Raw genomic sequence first — 18,587 nt, forward strand, 5'->3', positions numbered from 1 at the left:
CCCTATGGACAATTTAAGGAGCCATTACGCATCTCCATGATTGCAACTAACCAAGAGGAAAGAAAGCTGTTCCTTCCTAATTCAGTGTAAATGCAAGGTGCAATAGTAGATCTTGTGTTTATGGGCTTAACTTCTCTTCTGTTCACGCGTATAACGGTCCCATGAAAATGTTGGAAGTGTGTGTGTGTGCATGTGAATGTCTACAAAAAAGGTTAAGGTTTGGTGATAGTGTGCAATTTCTCACCTTAATAAACATAGTGTTACTGCATGTATCAGCATCACCTGAAATTTGAGTAAATAAACAAGCAAAAAAAGTGAAATGTTTTATCACAGTTTAAGTAAACGAATTTTGACGGGGCGCTTTCTGTGATAAAAAACAACATGACTTGGAGCCTTAATTCTTTCATGATGATTAAACATACATATTTTAAAATAACAAAACAGAACGGATCGGAATAGTTTGCTGATTTTAAGATACATTATTCTATATGTGACTGGATTTGTTTGTTGAGTAAAAACTGTTGCCAATGTCTCACGGCAATGTCCAATGTCTCAACGGCCAATGTCTCATAGGCCTGTTTAATGATTTCCCTGGTGTACAAGTTATTTCATGTTCTCTGCTTTCACTGTGTTGTGAATTTATTTCATAAACTATGCCTTAAATATATAAGCAACATGCAGTGGATATTATCAAACCAGATAAATCAGGTTGTGCGTTTAATAGGGACATTTTGTACAACCAAATATGTACAACGGAATCACTCCCATTACAATAAACAACAAGACATTTCGAAACAAGACATTTCGAAACAGTGTAAATGAATTCATAATATAACGAGTCTATAGTCGTACGTTTAGTTAACATTTAAACATGTACTATTTAAATATTTAAAAGGTTGCGCTTACCAGTCGTACGCTTCAACAAGGGAGATGAGCAGCACTAGACAGTCGTGTAGTTTTCACAGAAGAAGAGAGCAATCTTTTCCACACACTTAAGTCTTCTGCATCCTACAGGGTTTATAGACAGTGCCTCTGGCCCGGAAGAAGTTTTTCTTGTGTGTGACAATTGTCTGCGACTATTGTCTAACGGTCTGGCCTTTGTACTTTATATTGCCCTTGTAGTAGCTACTTCCTGCGTGGTCGTAATCACCTGTTAACTTTATTGATGGCTCATAAACTCACCAGTGTCTTTAAATCCCAGCTAATGTTTTCAATGAAACATTGAAACATTAGCTTTTTTTGTTGTTACGCAGCTCAGGTCTTTTCAGTTGATTCTTAGTAACGGTTTCAGGCATTAACAAATGTGGCTAAACTACTTGCCGAATCATACCTATCCCTCCACTGGACACATTAATAGTAATATATATATTTTAAATATCGAACATTAAAACTGCGTGAAGGAAATTAACAACAGTATTTTAATACACCCCATTCATGTAAATTGATACCTATAAATATATATATATGAAATAAGAGCATTAGTATGAGCATTATATAATAGCAAGCCCTACGACCAGCTGTGAAGTAACCACATGTATAGTTTTTACTCTACTTAAGATATAGCCAGACTATTTGATCTGTAACTCTTTCAAATATCACTTTAGATTGTGACACAGCACTACAGTCCAAAATAGGTAGGCCTTGACAACGACAGTCTACATTATTGGGGAAAAGCATGCACTGCCTGGACGCAGACAGAGACAAAAGAATGCAAAGTTTGTTGTGTGCACAGTTTTATTCTTATTTATTAATTTCCTCTTAATTTACTGGTGATTACCATATAACAACGTATGCCAACACAAAAAGGGTCTACGATTCTCACCATTCTCACACTCTCATTCTGTTGATGAAAAACAACAATTTCAGAACATTACATTTGTTAGTTTAAAGGAAGTCTTCAACAGAATGCTATTTCAGGATAGATCAAGCTGTAAGTAAATCAGTTGGTGTTCCTGTGGCGCTCAAGTGCGGCACTCTGAGACATGGGCTGGTCCCTCATTTCTGAGCAAGGCGTCACCGCAAAAGTTGTATCCATACAAGCACCTCATGATACTGTGTTTCTTCCAAAATTCTGGAAATGCATTCTTTGACAACAGGAATTGCCTGGATTATTGACATTTTCTTGGGCACAGCTGGGCCCAAAATCGTTGTGAACTTGTGACAGTTAAAACAGTGGTAATGGTAGTGGTGCTCACTGTGTTTGTAAGAATACCGGCTGCAATGCTGCAGTATTAACTATTATGATTTTTAATTAAGTGAACTCGTGAGTAGCCTTCCTCTGACCAACAGCTCTAAAATCCCATGTTAGAATGAATGAAACAACAGTTCAGAATGTTCAAACGGTAGGAATAAGTAAGAAATATTTGTTCTTATCCTAATGCGGTACGAGAGGGACTTATTTGTGGTGAAAAAGATGAAGAATAGAACTGCGGGCGTGGACGGGGCTCAACGCATTCCTGGTTGTTTGGTGGAAAATTTACAGCTAAGTAATAAAAGTTTACGACTGAGGTACTATTTGGATTGGCTGCAGCAGGTCACATGATGCGCCCTCGGTGAACGTGAACTTTGTACTGTTGTCTTTCCTGCTGTCATATGCTCACCCATTCGCGCAAGGCAGACCGAGAGCACAAACTCCGTTTTTGTCTTTTATTCAGGACTTACCCTGTCGCTTGGGCAGAATGCTGTTACTTTCATTTGACTTACATTACCCACCCCTTTCCCATTCTCCTTCCTCTGTTTCCTCCTCCTCCTTTCGCTCCTGTTCGCCATCTCTCGCTCTCCCTTTCTGACACTCCTACTATGAGGTAGAGCAATAGGTAGGGTAGATTGCTTTGTTCCTTGTTGCGGACGCGTGATATCGAATACCGAAGACGTCCAGCCTTGCCTCTGAAAAGCCGAATGGAATTCCTACAGGGTCTTGGATATTTACTGATACCGCAGTTGGCACAACGCGGTCTCTCCCTCTCGTGCCGCTAGCCCCTGGACCAGTCAGCGTGCGTCACAGCAAAGGGCGCGGAGAACGTGGGTAAGTTTGCGAATCTGCGTTCCTTATTGGTTTACATTTCTATCTAATAGTACCCATTGGGAAGTAATATCATGATGTAACAACTTATCCATCCTGATTTAACCCTCGGTTGACAAAGTGTGTTGGTTTTCTATTCATAAAAAGGACAGGTAGTTGTTATAGTCAGTGAATCCGGGTGTGCACAAGGTTTCTTTCTGACAACTATGATGTATAATGTTTGATAAGAGAGGGTGGGTGTAAAGGCGCATAGTCAATGTTCTAATGTGTGAATTGAAGCAGTAAAGATACACTTTTGCACGTGTGGCCTCTTGTTGGCTTCATGGAGAAGTGTGGTTGGTAAGGCCTGCGTTGCCTCTGCCATTCATCTATCAATACAACACTACAGGAAACGGAAAGACTGATACAGCAACCGTTTGATGTATGCATGATGATGAGTTGCAGGTGGAAAGCAAATGTAAACTGTTTATCTCATAAGCAGATGTATGTTCCATTGATACACATGTATTTGGTGTATGTATAGAGGTTAAATGTTGGGCTTTTGATTCTCCACTGGCCTATTTCATACCAAGTCAATCTATGAATATTAACCACGTGAGCTGATTGTTATTATATACGGCAGTGGCGGTTTAAATTTGGTTGATGGTGCGATACCATATTATGGCATTGGTCTTTGTTATTAGATACTTCATGACAGGTCTTTCACTGTTCTCACTGTAGTTCTGGTAGTTCAAGCTCTTCAAATAAGCGTGTTGCTTTGTTATTTAATTCATTATGGTTTGATTCTTTGTAGGTCATTCTAACAATGATGTAAGGCATTGGGTGTGTAGTTTAAGTGTGAAACCCTTTAATGTAGACTAGGAGATCATGTTCTGTTTACAGATGTTTTGGTCAGAATCAGCTGTTTTTCAGTTGTATATTAGTCTGTATATTTATTCTTTATAATATGAAATAAAAAAAACAATTCAGACCTAGGTATGTGTGTTGATATTCATAAGTAAATGTTGATTAGATTTCTGTTGCAGTAGCCCTGTTGCGAAAAATGTGGCAAGTACTATTAAATAAAGACAGCTTTTTAAATCAGTCAATTTCTAAACTGTTCTGACCAATTTTATTTTTGACTGTATGCAGTGAAGTTCTGACTTCCAGAGCAGTCTTGTCAAAATCAACACTGCCACCTAGTGTTTATTTTAGGACTGTATTCACTGCATCAGTAACGGGCCTATATCGATAAGGCTACCATATGCAAAATACACATGTTTTGTCAACAGGGTATGGTTGTATTATATGGGGTGGCGAATGAAGGAAAGATAGTAGAGCCTAGAGCATCAGTGGGTCCCCCATCTCCCAGCCAGGCTGCTGAAGGGGAGATTTTATGACGCTGAAGGGGCTGCGTATCCACCTTTTCTAAGATGGCATACACGTGGCATGCACCACGTGACTAGGCTACCTCAATTCTTCTTGAAGAGACGACCTACCATTTTTTACGTTTATTTCTCAAAACATAATAAATGAATCTAGCTTTGTCGCGGTGTAATTATAGACGAAGCACACAACGTTCCATTCCATGTGTATGTTGACTACCTTCTTTGATGACGTTGTTTACAGGCCTAACCAATGGTATCCTCGTCTTGATACCTATTATTATTCCGAGTTCCGATTATCTTTTATTTCAAGTAAAGATTATTTTACCCCATTTAACAAGGCACTTGAAATAAAGCATCTCGATATGTCATTTCACTAATTCATTAATGTAGGCTACTACTTTCTCACAACATGAGCAAAAACAACAATAGTAATAACAACGCCATTAATAATATTAATATTAACAATATTATTATTATTAATAATAACAATACAAGGAAGAAGAAGTGTATTAATGAGATGCTTGTGGGCTTTGTGTTGTTTGTATTATTTTGCTTTATTTTCTACCTTTTCATATTAAACAAGATCACAATTTTAGGAGTAATAGTAACACATATTTCCATGTATACGTTGTGTTTGGGAAGGCAACCATTACCAACAGAATGTAAGAAAAACAGATACAATTACAAATGACCAAATGCTCAAAGCCTACCTAGCTTACAAAGCACGCGTTACATCATGAGAGGGCATTTAGTCATTACATTGGTCGTTCTTGAGGGTGAAGTTGTACTATTACCTGTGTCATATTGGCAGATATGTATCATGTTACTGCTCTTAACAGTATGCAATGGGATAGGAATTTGATTTATTTCCACTGCGTGCTTTGGCGGTTGCGTCAGCAGACATTCTTGTGGGGTTAGCGTTAGTTGTATTCTACAGTTGAAGAACATGCAGAGTTTGAATAGAGTTCTTTTCATGGAGACCTGTGTTCAACAGAGGGCCTTCGGCTGATATTGAGCTACCATCCCGGATTTCTGCACGCTCGCTTGGAGTTTATTCAAGGACATGTACGATCAGATAGTCCTTCCGTCCGGGTCTGCGCCTGAAGAACAAAAAGAAAAGAGGGCGAGCGAGAGAGAGAAAAAATGGGGGAGTGAAAAGGGAGTTACGGGAGGTTATTAAACTTTATGACCGCTTAGTCTTTATCCAGAAAGTCAGAAAAGCCTTTTTGCCTTGGTAGTAGAAAGAAAAAAAACATAAATCACCATAAGTTTATCTACAAGGCAAAATCAGATTTCAAATTACTCATTTTAGTTTAATTTTTAAAATGATCAATACAATTAATTATTTCATAAAACAATTGATTAAAATGATATTCTACACTCCCAAGTTTACGCTACTTCAATTGGGCAAATTAACGTGAATAGCCCTATGAAATCTTCTGTTCATAAAAATTATGTGAACCGAAAACCTTTGTAAATAATTGAAACAAATGGCTTTAGTCAATGATATTAACCACATTAAAGAAGCACAAAATACGGAGGTATTAAAAAGCTATTAGCAAGGTTTTGTGTATCTACTTCAATACAAATGGGCGTGCAAGTGTTATGGCTGCGTTATGATGGCTTTATGGTCAACGCAAAAGCATGTTGAGGTGGAAAATAAAGCTGTTTTGGCGCCCGTCTCGGCACCATCAGCAACACCTCATAATGACGTCCTGAATCAGAACTTTACACTAAAAGAGAAACCCCAGACTTGACGGACGGCGCCCTGGCTTTAAGGGTTTGCATGCGTAAAGGACTTTGAGCTTCAAGGGGTTTTAGTTTGACAGGCCTATGCGAAATGTGTACGGGATTATGAGCTTTTAGAGTGTAAACAGTACTTGAGGAAAAGGGCACTTAAAAAGTGAATATTTTGCGTGGCTGGCGGCTGCTATATATATGTTATATATGGCCATAATGCTAATGGTCATACTATTATACTGTTACTATTATTAAATCTTAGTATTTAAAAAAAAAAAATCCAGGTGCAACTCGGGCTATATCACAACACATTGACATTTTACTACGCAAGATTAATTCATCACATACGCTGGTGTGTGCTATTTGCATTAATCAATTATTATACACAAATATACGCAACCTAAAGTAATGTCATTAAAAGGTTTACATTACCTGTATGAACAAAATACGACAATGCGGTCTACTGATCTCCATTTGTCTACTTTGACTTGGGTAATCATCGCGTCTTTACCATGGTGACGATGCGTCCATAGAAAATCAAAATCAAAATGTACATGTAGGCCAGAAAAGGCTAAACACAACTACAACAGGGCCCTTTTCCCAGTGTATGTTGTTGTTTTCCTGATGAGACTACTCCGATCATCCCACTACAGCTTGTGGGGAGGCATTACACAGCAGATTGTCTTTGCAATGCCCCGGCTCAACCAGTCGTCCACAAAAGGATGCAATAAAACACTTCCCCATGCACTTCCACTTTCAGCTTCCAATAAAACAGTTCTCGCGCTCTCCCCCACACCAATTCACATTTACTTTACAGCCACCACCATGACAGCAGATGTCTTGTCGGGTGTTTTGCTTCTTCCGAGATTTCAACAACTATACCTAGTTGTCGCTCCCAGCAAGTTTTGATGAATCTAATTAGCTACGCTTTCTCCTAGCACTTGAGTTCCTTATCAACCATGAAACCCTGAAAACTCTCCCGTTTTGTGAAAATGTGCTTCCTTGGGCAAGATTTGGTGGTCATTATCTGGGAAGAAAATAAAGAAGTGTGTTGCCTTAAGACACGAGGCTGTGAGTGCTCAGCGATAACATCCTGCTGCATACGAGCCTGACAGCAAGACTCATATGGCCTACATTAAAGTAATAGCTCTTTAAAAGCATTTGCTTTTCAGATCAAAGTCCCTTTGAGAAACACTACGTTTGTATCCGACATAAAGGCTTGAGGGCCCGAGCTTTCCCAGATCTTGAGAATGAACCGCGGGACTAAAGAGAAATAATTGTTTTGATTGAAATTTAAGGATGAACTGCAGAGCTGTGATTTTTAAAGAAGTTTTACGAGGCCTATGTTTACATATGACTTGTTTCGGAGGCTGGTTACGTTATCAGAAAGGGTAAGGAACCCTTTTAAAAAGTTTTGCTAGAACATGCAGTGTTTTAATTGCCATTATTATAATGTGCCATATTAGGCCAGTAATTCTGACTGGTTGTTCACAGACATTATTCATGACGTCAGTAGAACATGAATTATTTAATGACATACTTTCCCCATTAGTTTTAAATCATAGCCTACTTGATGTGTTTGAAAGACATTGCCATGTGCGGTCTGCTAAACCATAATTCATAAATAAATTATAAAGTGGTTTGAATGCTTTGTCACTTTATCGTGTGAATTTTACGATATAAAATTAAGTTTTCATGGTGTGGTTCTCTTCCAGTGCAACCTGATTTTGTGGTTTTGAACCGTTTGACGCACAGACTGCCACCGCGCAGGTGCGCTTAGACGTACACAAATATACAAGACCTCGATTGCCCCCGCCCCCCCCATACTCATATCCGTTTGCCGTTTGCGAGGTAAACAAATCCACACGCGTAAACAAATGCCTTCTCCCATGTCTTTGTACGACCGGCGGAATTCCGGCATGTAGATCCGTGGCGCATGCACAGGGGTGTCACAAGCGGTCGACTGGAACCTGTCATTTGTCTGGTTTTATGACTACTGTGGCTGCACAGGCGTTAAGACATTCTTTCGCAGTAAAAAACGGCCATAAACCCCCTCCTTTTGCTCAAGGAATTCCCTCTGAACAAAGAGGAGAAAGCGCTGCGCGAAAAAGCTTACCCAACATCACACTCGACTTATCGACTATTAATCTGCCCCGAGTCACTCTGGTGAAGTAGCCTTCTGTACGTACGTGGAAATGTGTGTGTCCAAGCAGAATAAGTTGCATCCTTTCGCACTACATCGGTTATGTGCACGGTGGTGTTGTAATACAACTTATCTTCACCATTTAAGATGTCGGTCACTATGGTAGGCCACATGGAAGGATAAAAACATAAATTCCCACCCCCACACGTCCCTAATTCTACACGGTCTGTATATGGTGCATACTCCACACATAATTATTATCCCAACAGCAGTGCGATGAAGTCTATTCTCTGTGCTATGTTGTCTGTGGTTGGTCTGTAAAATGAAAATGAATTCACATTGCGTGTGTGTGTGTGTGTGTGTGTGAGTGAGGGAGGGAGAGAGAGAGAAAGAGAAACCACTCTTCTGTTCTTTTTATAAGACGCATATGGACGAACAGACATGTATCATAAGTTAATACGATAACTTTTTGCCACATCCGAGAGAGAGGAAACCCATGACAAGGATCATGCCTTGCGTCAAAATACAATCATTTTGCTTATTTTGTATTTAATAATTATGCTAAGCAATAATCTCTCACCAGCAGTGAATGAATCGCTTGTCTCGGTGCATATTTGTTCGGCTGTTCACAGTTTGTTTAATTATATTAACTCGGAATCTTTACCATGCATCAATGTTTTAAATTGTACCGCAATGATGTCACCCGCTCTCAGAAACAAATATGTTCATCGATTTTACAGACACTGTATTGGCAATGTTATTTTATGACTGCATAACTCGATTACTGTAACCTCGACCGGTGGCCAAAGCTGCGTTTATCTTTGCATTGCGTGGCATGAAAGCATAATGTTTGCTTTGTGGACTGGCATTGTTCGTAGACCACTGAAAACAGTCTTAAGAAATTAAACAAATAAAATATTAACATAGGTTATTATTTTCCTTTAGGCTCTCATTGCACAATTGTTATTAGTCCTTTATGTTCAATTAAATTTCCATTAAAAAAAAACAGTTTCGATGTAGAGTTCTTTTAACATATTACACAACAGGATACTCCAATATGTGCGTGTGTGTGTGTGTGTGTACGTGCACGCGTACCAATGTATGTATGTATGTATGTCCATACATGTAAGCTCGTGTGTCTGCTTGTGTGTGTGAGTGTGTGTATGTGTCTGTGTGCGCATGTGTGTATGAGTGCGTGTGCCAGTGCAAGAATAAAAAATCTACTTTGGCGTTTTTTCCTGCTTTCCCTCTACTCCTGGCTTTTTATTGGAGGAAATGTGGTCAGCTGACATTGTCATCTTGTCCATCTTGGAGCGAGGCTTCAGAAACAACATTCGGTTGTGTGCACAGTGTCTTTATTGGCGCCCGGAAATAAATTATAAAGAAATCATATAGCTCGAGCACTTCCATTAAAAGATAGACTGACCAAACGAAAGTGAGTGAGTGAGTGACTGCAAGAGAGACCGGAGAGAGAGAGAGAGCAGTGAGAGTAAGGGAGGGAGGGAGAGAGAAAGAGTGGGAGCAAGGGATAGAGAGGAAAGGTATGAATTCCTATTTCGCAAACCCGTCGCTCTCATGCCATTTAGCCGGTGGCCAGGAGGTTCTACCCAACGTGGCCCTAAATTCAACCACCTATGACCCGGTTCGGCACTTCTCGTCGTACGGCGCAGCTGTGGCGCAGAACCGGATATACTCATCGCCTTTCTACTCTCCACAAGACAACGTAGTTTTCGGCTCCGGTCGGGGACCATACGATTATGGATCAAATGTATTCTATCAGGACAAGGACGTCCTACCCAGCTGCCGACAAAGTAGCCTGGGCCAGGGTGCACAGAGTTCGCTACAAGATTATTCCACGGAGCACGGCAGAAGTGTGACTCAGGACCCGAAGGGCAACGTTCAGATTTACCCGTGGATGCAGCGCATGAACTCTCACAGTGGTGAGTATTACAACTCCGAGAGATAAATTAAGCAAGGGTCGGTCTGGTTTTACGACCGGGGAAGCTACTTTTTATCACCCCATAAACCATTACTGCAGCGCCCTGTCGCCCAGCAATAAAGGCCTTTTATCTTTGGAGGATATCCCTTTTGGCCGAACTATACCGCTCTGCTACGAACCTCCTCCATTTAGACAAAAACAAAAGATACTCCAACTTTTATTGGACCACATTTGTTCCTAGCTTAAAGATATTCTCGTAATGAAAAGAAAGTGCGCGCTGACCCCAATTTTGTTGTGTTGAAGTGTTGATAATTTTGGTGTGTATAGGTTGAGATACTTTTTTTAAAGAAGAAAAACGGTAATTTTGAAAAGTTACGTTATGTGTGTAAACAGTACAGTATTGTGGGCATGTGGGTGTATTGATGTGTGTTAGTTAATAATTATCCCCAACATTACTTTCACGAATCACCAAGTGTGTGCTTTCTCGTAGGAGTTGGATACGGGTCAGACAGACGAAGAGGTCGCCAGATCTACTCCCGATACCAAACTCTTGAACTCGAAAAGGAATTCCATTTCAACCGCTACCTGACGAGACGCAGGCGCATCGAAATTGCGAACATGCTGTGCCTCACCGAGCGCCAGATCAAAATCTGGTTTCAAAATCGTCGCATGAAATGGAAAAAGGAAAGCAACCTGACCACCACCCTCACAGACACAGGCACGACGGGGACCAGCCAGGAGACGGGCAAGGAGGACGCTGACGAGGCGACTGACGAGAAGAAGGAGTGAGCGTCGACTTCGACATGCATTAGCGCAGTACACTTAACCATCGTGATGTACGGATAACTTAAACTACCTATTGACTACCTTTGTTCGGCACAACTCATCGACATGAAAGAAGACATGAACTGATTGAAAATGCAGTGCGGACCCATCACACAGCCTATGTGTTCCATTCCTCCTGAGTTCAAGAAGAGTAACAGACTGTGCGGACAGAAAACAGATTTATTCCAGGCTTGCCATTCCTTTACATACTTTGGTGGGCTAGTAGCTGTAAAGCCAAACATGATTTTACTGTATTTGCCTTGAAATAAGGAACACCTTACACCAGTCATGAGGACATCTGGCTATGTGGAGAAATAGTCACAGGTGAGCGGTTAAATGGAGATGAAATTGTGAAGGAAAGAACTCTACATTCGCGTTAACTTTTTTATGCTTAGATTTCATATACTTTTTATTTTGTTGTATAAACCAAAATTCTATGCTGAATAGAATATTCACTGAACGATCCATACTACCTGAGTTGTGAATATGTTTGTAAATATGACATATTTCAAGCCTTGCTCATATGTGAGAGTCAAGGAACGCATCCTGAGGTAATTACTGTAATGTTAGTAGGTACTATATTTATGTTTAGAAGTATACCAAGGTAAAACATCACATATATGGTCATATCATAATTCAAAGTGTGTCTTTCAAGTAGTTTTAGATTACTTAGTTAAATAAGTGTTGAATGAAAAGTACGTCACATCATATGTAATAAAAACTTGTTATGAAAACTTCGACTCATGTGATTTTCTCACTGTTCATGTTCTATTCTCCGTCAATAAAATGTTCTTTCAATTCTGATGATCAGCAGGATTACTGATAAAATGATATTTCCATAGGACTTTTAGGAGTTTTCATCTGAGCTGTTCCTGGAAGGGAGCTTCTCTTAAAAGCAATTATGGCAACTTCTAGTAACAATTATGACACAGAGGATAACAAAAAGTGATATAAATACGCAAATAGGCCTTGGATTTCAAAAACCATTGCACAATCGCAACTTTCCGGTTCAAAACGAGATTTGGCCTCCGAGCGCTGATGCACAATGATTAAAACGAAACAATGCCTCACAAAAAGAAAGACTGGAAAATAAATGAATAATTAAAACACCACAGCAATCAATTCGCCAGTCTTTCTGGCTATGAGTAATATTTCCAGCTGCCATGATAAGGAAACTACATCTGATGCATTAAAGTAAAACCATAGCGATACGATGGTTGCGTGTGTGTTTATTCAGTTTATGCTATCTGCTTGTTAAGCGGACACACACAAGTTGGAGAACTTTCTGGTTCGACATTATAACATAACAGTACCGAAAACAGATGCCATATCGTGTATATATATGTGTGTAGTCACAGTGATATTCAAAACCCGCATTTCATAAGAAGTTATACTCCGACTATTACCAGCACGACAGTGCGGAAAGGCCGCTGCAACTCGAAGACGTGTTCTGCATTGTTAGGTCCACAAGACATAGACTACTGCAAAGAAAACCTTTCTAACATGCCATGCGTACACAGAATACATCGGGCCCGTGTGGTATAAACAACGTATTGTTATTATTACTATTATTATTATAGTCTGCTTTTAAAGTATCTTATGTCGCCTTATATTGCTAGTGGTTTAATCTAAGAATCTACGAATTTAGAGAACGCTGCAAACGCAGAGTCAATGATGAATAATCTGTTTCAAAAATATAAGCTCACGACGTTTTTTTAGTATTGCATAAGAATTGTACAGAAGAACAATTCCTCCAAAAGGACATAATAATGACAAATTATCTATTTTTGTCTAATTTGGATCCATGTCTTAACGTACCTATAGGCCTACGGCTGAGATGAATATACGCGTTTAGGCCTACTTGGAACGAAGGACATTTCAAGAGACATTTAGACCCGGAATAACCAAAATGAGAAGGACGAGTAAACTGATTTCCACTCGTGTTAGTTATATTTGGTATAAAATTGCATTTACATATTTGTGGAAACCAGTGACAGTGGTAGAAAATTTGCGAAGTGAAGGTAGGCTGTCTTTCGAAAACGTCTGAAGTTTCACATAAACTTCTGAAAAACAATGCTCAGGCCACTTGTGCTGATTCATGCCATTAGCGTTTATTTCACCATTGAGATACATTTATTGAAAAGCTCCTTATTGCGTACAGATTCATTTCATAATATGAATACACATCAATACAAAATACTGTACACAATTACACAAAACAAGTTTTATACATAAATTCCTTTATGTCTCTACGATCTTTGGACATGGCAGCCATATTCTGAGTTTGTGTATCCTATGTGCGCATGACTTCGTACGTTTCTCTTTTTTTAATTTGTGTTGCCAGGTAGATCCTGAGAACTGTTGAGGTCGTAAGTAGAGGTGGCTTGTGCACAAGCTATGCTCTTTTCCGTCTCCGGCACCAGGTGACGCTCTCGGCCTTCTGTCCGGCTCTTCCCCTCTGGTGCCCCCCCCCCCCCCCCAACACCCCCCATCCCCTTCCTCGTGTCCCTGCTAACAACTTATCAGACGTTTCTCCTACTTCCATCAATAACCTCCTGGTGTGATCTAGCCAAATTTATGACTGGCCGATAGGAGCACGTGATACGTCTTAAACAACCCATATTTGGGCAATAGAGAACAAAAAAATAAAAGAATCCCCCCACCTATAAATCGTGGTCATTTTTAGGATAAAAACCCTCATGAACTTCAAAAAGAGCCACAAATCAAACGCAATAACAATAACAAAACGTTATAACCGTTCTCGGCGCTCGTAGAATATAATTATCATGTTGTGGTAGAACTTTAATGTAATAATTTACTCGGTATAAATGCTTCTAGTTGGTGTTTGCTACGTTTTCTCTTGAAATGAGCTCTTACGTAGCCAACTCGTTGTTCAAGCAAACAAGTCATGAAGCGTCCGCCTTCACTTTGCACAACCATGGTTACGGTTCCGTGCCCGAGCTCCACGTACCGTCGGGCTACTGTTACGGAGGGCTCGACCATCAACATCGAGGTTCCTTCGCGTGCCCATCCTCCTCTAACTCGCTCCGTGCGGGGGAGATGAGCTCCGGTCCGCGTGGCAGTCCGGATAACCACACACCGCGAGTGGAGCAATCCACTGGATCGCCCAGAGGCCGCCTTAACACCACTGGTCACAGCTCCCTAAATCTCGGACTTTACGGCCACAAAAGTGAGGGGGCAACGGAACTCAGCGAAATGCCCACAGGCAAAACGAAAGGCGCCGACGAGACCAAAGTTGGAACTTTGCAAGCCGTTCAGCCGGTGGGACAAGCCGGCCACCCAAGTCAAACCCAAGGCAGTGAGCAGCCGCCGCAGATCTATCCCTGGATGACTAAACTACATATGAGCCACGGTAAAGTTTAAGAGCCTTCCCTCTTGTCTGATAGTTCTCGAGAAGTGTTACTTTGTCACTTTTACTCCTCCATGTGCTCTCCGTTTTCCCCTACCACTCATGAGTTCATTCACAGTTTTCCCAGAGTTTTATAGGCCGTATTCGGAAATAATAAAACTCACAGTCGTAAATTTTATGACAAAGGCATCAATTGCTCGTAAAACTGTCCGGTTACGCCGAAGAGGCGATCTACGTCCAAATTTACGGCGATGAAATTGGATACGGGAAACAAAACTCGACTCAAAACAATATGTCTATTGTCCAAACAATTAATTGAGAATAAAAAACTGTAATTTTGGGGAATATAAAATTCTAAGAACTTAAGATTGTTTCAACCAATAGTTTTGGGTTTGTAGCCAATTTCCACGCATTATAATCCACTGTAAGGAACGTGGCATTACAATGAATAACGTAGTAGAACATATCACATAAAGGCACTTTATTATCCTATTTTGCTTGTGTGCCTTGTTAAACATAACCTAGCCTAACAACAGAATTGTAAGAAAAAAACCTCAGTTGTAAGAGTTGTGAAATTATAAAAGTTCACATCTGAGGTAAATTATTCAGTTTTGCAAGCTTTTAACACCAACCTGTTAAAGATTTATTGATCTTTGAAAGCTTCTGCTCACACCTGCATTTTCTTTTTACTTCATTTCATCAAAATTATTTATGCTATGTGAAGTGCTACATTTCCCCCACCCATACGTCTGAATGCATGAGCTTTTCGTTTATGAAGTTTATCAAATTATTGATTATTGATAGCCTATCTGAAAGACAATGTGCGAGGGGATGCCTGATTCGGTTTACTTTGATCCTTTTGGTTACATGTTTGTTGCAAACCTGTTATCGATTTCAAATTAATCCTGTGACCTAATTCTAAACCAAGACAGAGGCCGCCCTGGGAAGTATCTCTATGACAAGGGCATAGTAACCCTCAATTGACCCGAAATCGATTTCTTCCGACAGTCATATCCAGTTTGAGTGAAAGGGATTCTTTGTAAGGTTTGGGTAATTTGCACTATAATTTACTTAATGAGGCAGTGCATGCTAAGGCTCATCACATGAAAATAGCTCTAGGAGAGTAGCCAGTCCTTAAAATGATACAAAATCAGAGTTAGAGTTAAGCAGGCCTACATGGGACTGTTTGTATAGCATACAATTTCTCTGCAGAAGTTGCCAACTGTTTCAAGAGGACTGTCTATTGTAGTGATTTTTTTTATTTTATTTCATTTATTTATTTATTTTTTGATGCCACTCCAGAACCGGATGGGAAACGCTCAAGGACGAGTTACACCCGCTATCAAACTCTGGAGTTGGAAAAAGAGTTCCATTTCAACCGCTATCTGACGCGTCGAAGGCGCATCGAGATCGCCCATACCCTATGTCTGAACGAGCGACAGATCAAAATCTGGTTCCAGAATCGGCGAATGAAGTGGAAGAAGGATTCCAAGCTCAAACTTAAAGATCCATTCTAGAGTCCCTATTTCACTCGGAGCTGAGGGTCTATTCAGAGGATGGCGTTCAAAAACTTTTAACCCACCGGTGTTTCCAAACTGTGACTTAAATGTAAATGCGATGTTATAGTGTGATATGTGAAAGTATTATTCAACTTACGATATGGATATGAGTGTAATTCAATTGTCATGTTTATTTAATATTGTGAGCATTTGTTTTTGTAGATAGGCTTGTGCCTACATAGGTCATACCCTAATCGTATTATTAGATGCAGTCAAAATGCCATTTTCGAAATGCACAATATTTCTAGGTTGCATCCATTTCAGCAGTGAATTTCAATCTCAAGACTTCTGTTGTCTTTATCATGATACTAGGCCAACTAGTAATGCTACAGTTGTATTATTAACTTTGCAATTGTAACCATTCGGATTTCATAGTTTTTCATATACGTTTTTCAATATTAAGATGATTGTTGATCTTGTTTAGTTTAAGTTTTAGGCTACATTAAGGTCATTTCCACTATGGTGCTCATCATGTTGGCCCACGGGCCTTAATGGTTTACTTCTTACATTTCGTCACTTAAAATTCACCAAGTGAATAGCTTTTTCCCAGAAACAGGTGGGGTGGCGGAAATTGATAAAATACACGTGTATTTATTTGTTTACATCTTCGTATTGTATTTAGATTATATGTGATTGTAGACTGAATAATGTGACACCGTCTAGCTTGATTTACAGAAAGCTATTTCACCTTCTTTTGTTCTTGTTACAACCAGAAGTATTATTATAAAACACAGAAATCCTTTTTACACTCGCCTTACTTATACGTCCATATGCGTTATGGTTTGATTCTAACCCCTGAGATGTATTTTGGATGAATGGTGAAGTTATTGTTCAATTTCAATCGATTACAAAATAATAAAAATAATCAGTGCATGACGTCTGTCACGCAGACAAATATGACGCATGTGATCTTTGAGTGAAGGACATATGTATGCCGCCCGTTCTTGACCAAGACGTCTTCAATTCCTCAGGTGCTCTAACCTACTGTCAGAAATTAGAGACGTTGGGTGACCATTGCACGTACATACACAAATACAGTCAATGGGGCGAAATAATAAGCACAGATCTAGATTGTACCTCTGGACCTTACAAAACGAGACAAAACGACCTGACTTTTTTCTTGGGCGCAAAGAAGACCTCTGTCATTGAGAAAAATAACATTTTCCTATTATGTTCAGTCTATGTCAGAATGTGAGTTCATATGACAGTTGCTGTGGAGCGAAGCTCAATGTATAGCCATTAAACTCAGTAGCACTCGTTGTCGTTTCCGGCACCTGCCACCTGTCCAAATGGGTAGTGTCACATCCGCCCTTAGCCAAGTTTGTCTCACCACATGGATACGATCGCTCACCCAGAGGCATAGGCTACACATTTGTGTTAGTCTGTACAGGCAGTCTAGTCTGATTTCTGTCCAATTTGAAACGACACCTGAATTGAATATCTGGGGTTCCTCAAAGATGTCTCTGAATTTATACATTCAAGACTATGCTGGAATGTAAGAGCGCTGACGTGAACTCAAGACTACCCATATGACTTAAAGTTCTGATGGCCGCTGCATAGGGTTTACCTTTTTGTGGACAATGCTTGTGAAAACGAAATAGAGTACTGATGAAAGCAGAAATATCTGTCTTCTTTGTCAAACCACACTTATTGCAGGGTGAGTCTCATTGGATCGAGAAATAAGTTTGTCCAGTGCAGTAGCCCCTTGATTGTTAAACGAAACAGTAAGTGTTTGCTGACTTTTTCCTGTTAACAGTTCTCCGCTGGCTGCGCTTTGATGCCGACTTTCTGACAGCCGCCGTTTCCTCTCCTGTTATTTACAGTACAGACGGAGGCCTGCGAAACTTTATGACCCTATCGCGTCATAAAACTTTACAGCTTTGCCTAGCACCTCCCAAACGACAATTGCTTCCTGTTTAATGAAACAGATGCGAACAAGGGAAAGCTCTAAATGCAACAGACTCCCACCCCACCTTTTGAAGTGTCCAGCTCGTTGCATTGCGGAAACGGCCCTATTAATCATAACATTTTGATGCCAACATTCCCAAAATATTTCACAGGGTGAGTTTTAAAGAGACACTTTCCATAGGAGTTTTTTTTTCGAGCAGAATTTAAAGATGAGGGTCCCCCTTAGAACCCTCCTCTCAATAACACGTGTGAGTTAATGTATTTATAGATACGTATCATAATAATGAACTTATGCATCATATTAATATCATATGAAGCTGAGCCCCTTCAAAAGATGCACATGACGAAAAATATCATGGAAAACAGACCAATAAAATGTTGAATAAACGAGTTTACGTAAATATACGACAGTGCTGAGCGGAATTCGTGGCCCAGGCTATTTAAGTTATTATGTTTGACAACCTTTACATGCTGCCAAAGTTTTTAAACTATACCAAACAGCTCATATGATCTACCACAGGCCATACAAAGTCACTGTTACCCAGACAAAACGGTTACCTGTCTCACATGCCTGTATGATGACCAGCACAACCAAAAGTTTTAAGAATTCAGCAGTATCTCAAATGAAAGATGCTCGGGGAACCCCCCGGCGCAGCCATCCGAAACATGTCAGATCCCTGCGCCGGAGCAGCCAAGTTCCTCCGAAGAGACTAC

At 40.1% G+C, this 18,587-nt stretch overlaps 2 protein-coding genes and 1 long non-coding RNA gene across 3 annotated transcripts in view; all 3 read left to right on the forward strand.

Annotated features, from left to right (window-relative positions):
• The first annotated feature begins 1,914 nt into the window (after window positions 1–1,914).
• Window positions 1,915–18,587, forward strand: part of LOC116220516 — a 42,444-nt gene continuing 25,771 nt past the window's right edge. The window contains exon 1 of the long non-coding RNA XR_004163706.2: window positions 1,915–3,025. This is a non-coding gene — a long non-coding RNA (uncharacterized LOC116220516). The remainder of the gene's footprint in view (window positions 3,026–18,587) is intronic.
• hoxc6b (homeobox C6b) lies at window positions 9,420–13,503 on the forward strand. Its single transcript, XM_012836615.3, has 2 exons — window positions 9,420–10,212; window positions 10,702–13,503. The coding sequence occupies exons 1-2, from the start codon at window positions 9,816–9,818 to the stop codon at window positions 10,998–11,000; spliced, it is 696 nt and encodes a 231-aa protein (XP_012692069.1). The 5' UTR covers window positions 9,420–9,815; the 3' UTR covers window positions 11,001–13,503.
• hoxc5a (homeobox C5a) lies at window positions 13,504–16,862 on the forward strand. Its single transcript, XM_012836605.3, has 2 exons — window positions 13,504–14,409; window positions 15,709–16,862. The coding sequence occupies exons 1-2, from the start codon at window positions 13,902–13,904 to the stop codon at window positions 15,921–15,923; spliced, it is 723 nt and encodes a 240-aa protein (XP_012692059.1). The 5' UTR covers window positions 13,504–13,901; the 3' UTR covers window positions 15,924–16,862.

This window comes from Clupea harengus, chromosome 5 (genome assembly GCF_900700415.2).
Source record: "Clupea harengus chromosome 5, Ch_v2.0.2, whole genome shotgun sequence".
Taxonomy (NCBI): domain Eukaryota; kingdom Metazoa; phylum Chordata; class Actinopteri; order Clupeiformes; family Clupeidae; genus Clupea; species Clupea harengus.

Bases quoted from the DNA above. Each gene is read 5' to 3' on its own strand.
- hoxc6b (XM_012836615.3), top strand. From the start codon at position 9,816: ATGAATTCCTATTTCGCAAACCCGTCGCTCTCATGCCATTTAGCCGGT. The intron at 10,213-10,701 runs GTGAGTATTACA...GCTTTCTCGTAG, and splicing joins GCGCATGAACTCTCACAGTG to GAGTTGGATACGGGTCAGAC.
- hoxc5a (XM_012836605.3), top strand. From the start codon at position 13,902: ATGAGCTCTTACGTAGCCAACTCGTTGTTCAAGCAAACAAGTCATGAA. The intron at 14,410-15,708 runs GTAAAGTTTAAG...ATGCCACTCCAG, and splicing joins TAAACTACATATGAGCCACG to AACCGGATGGGAAACGCTCA.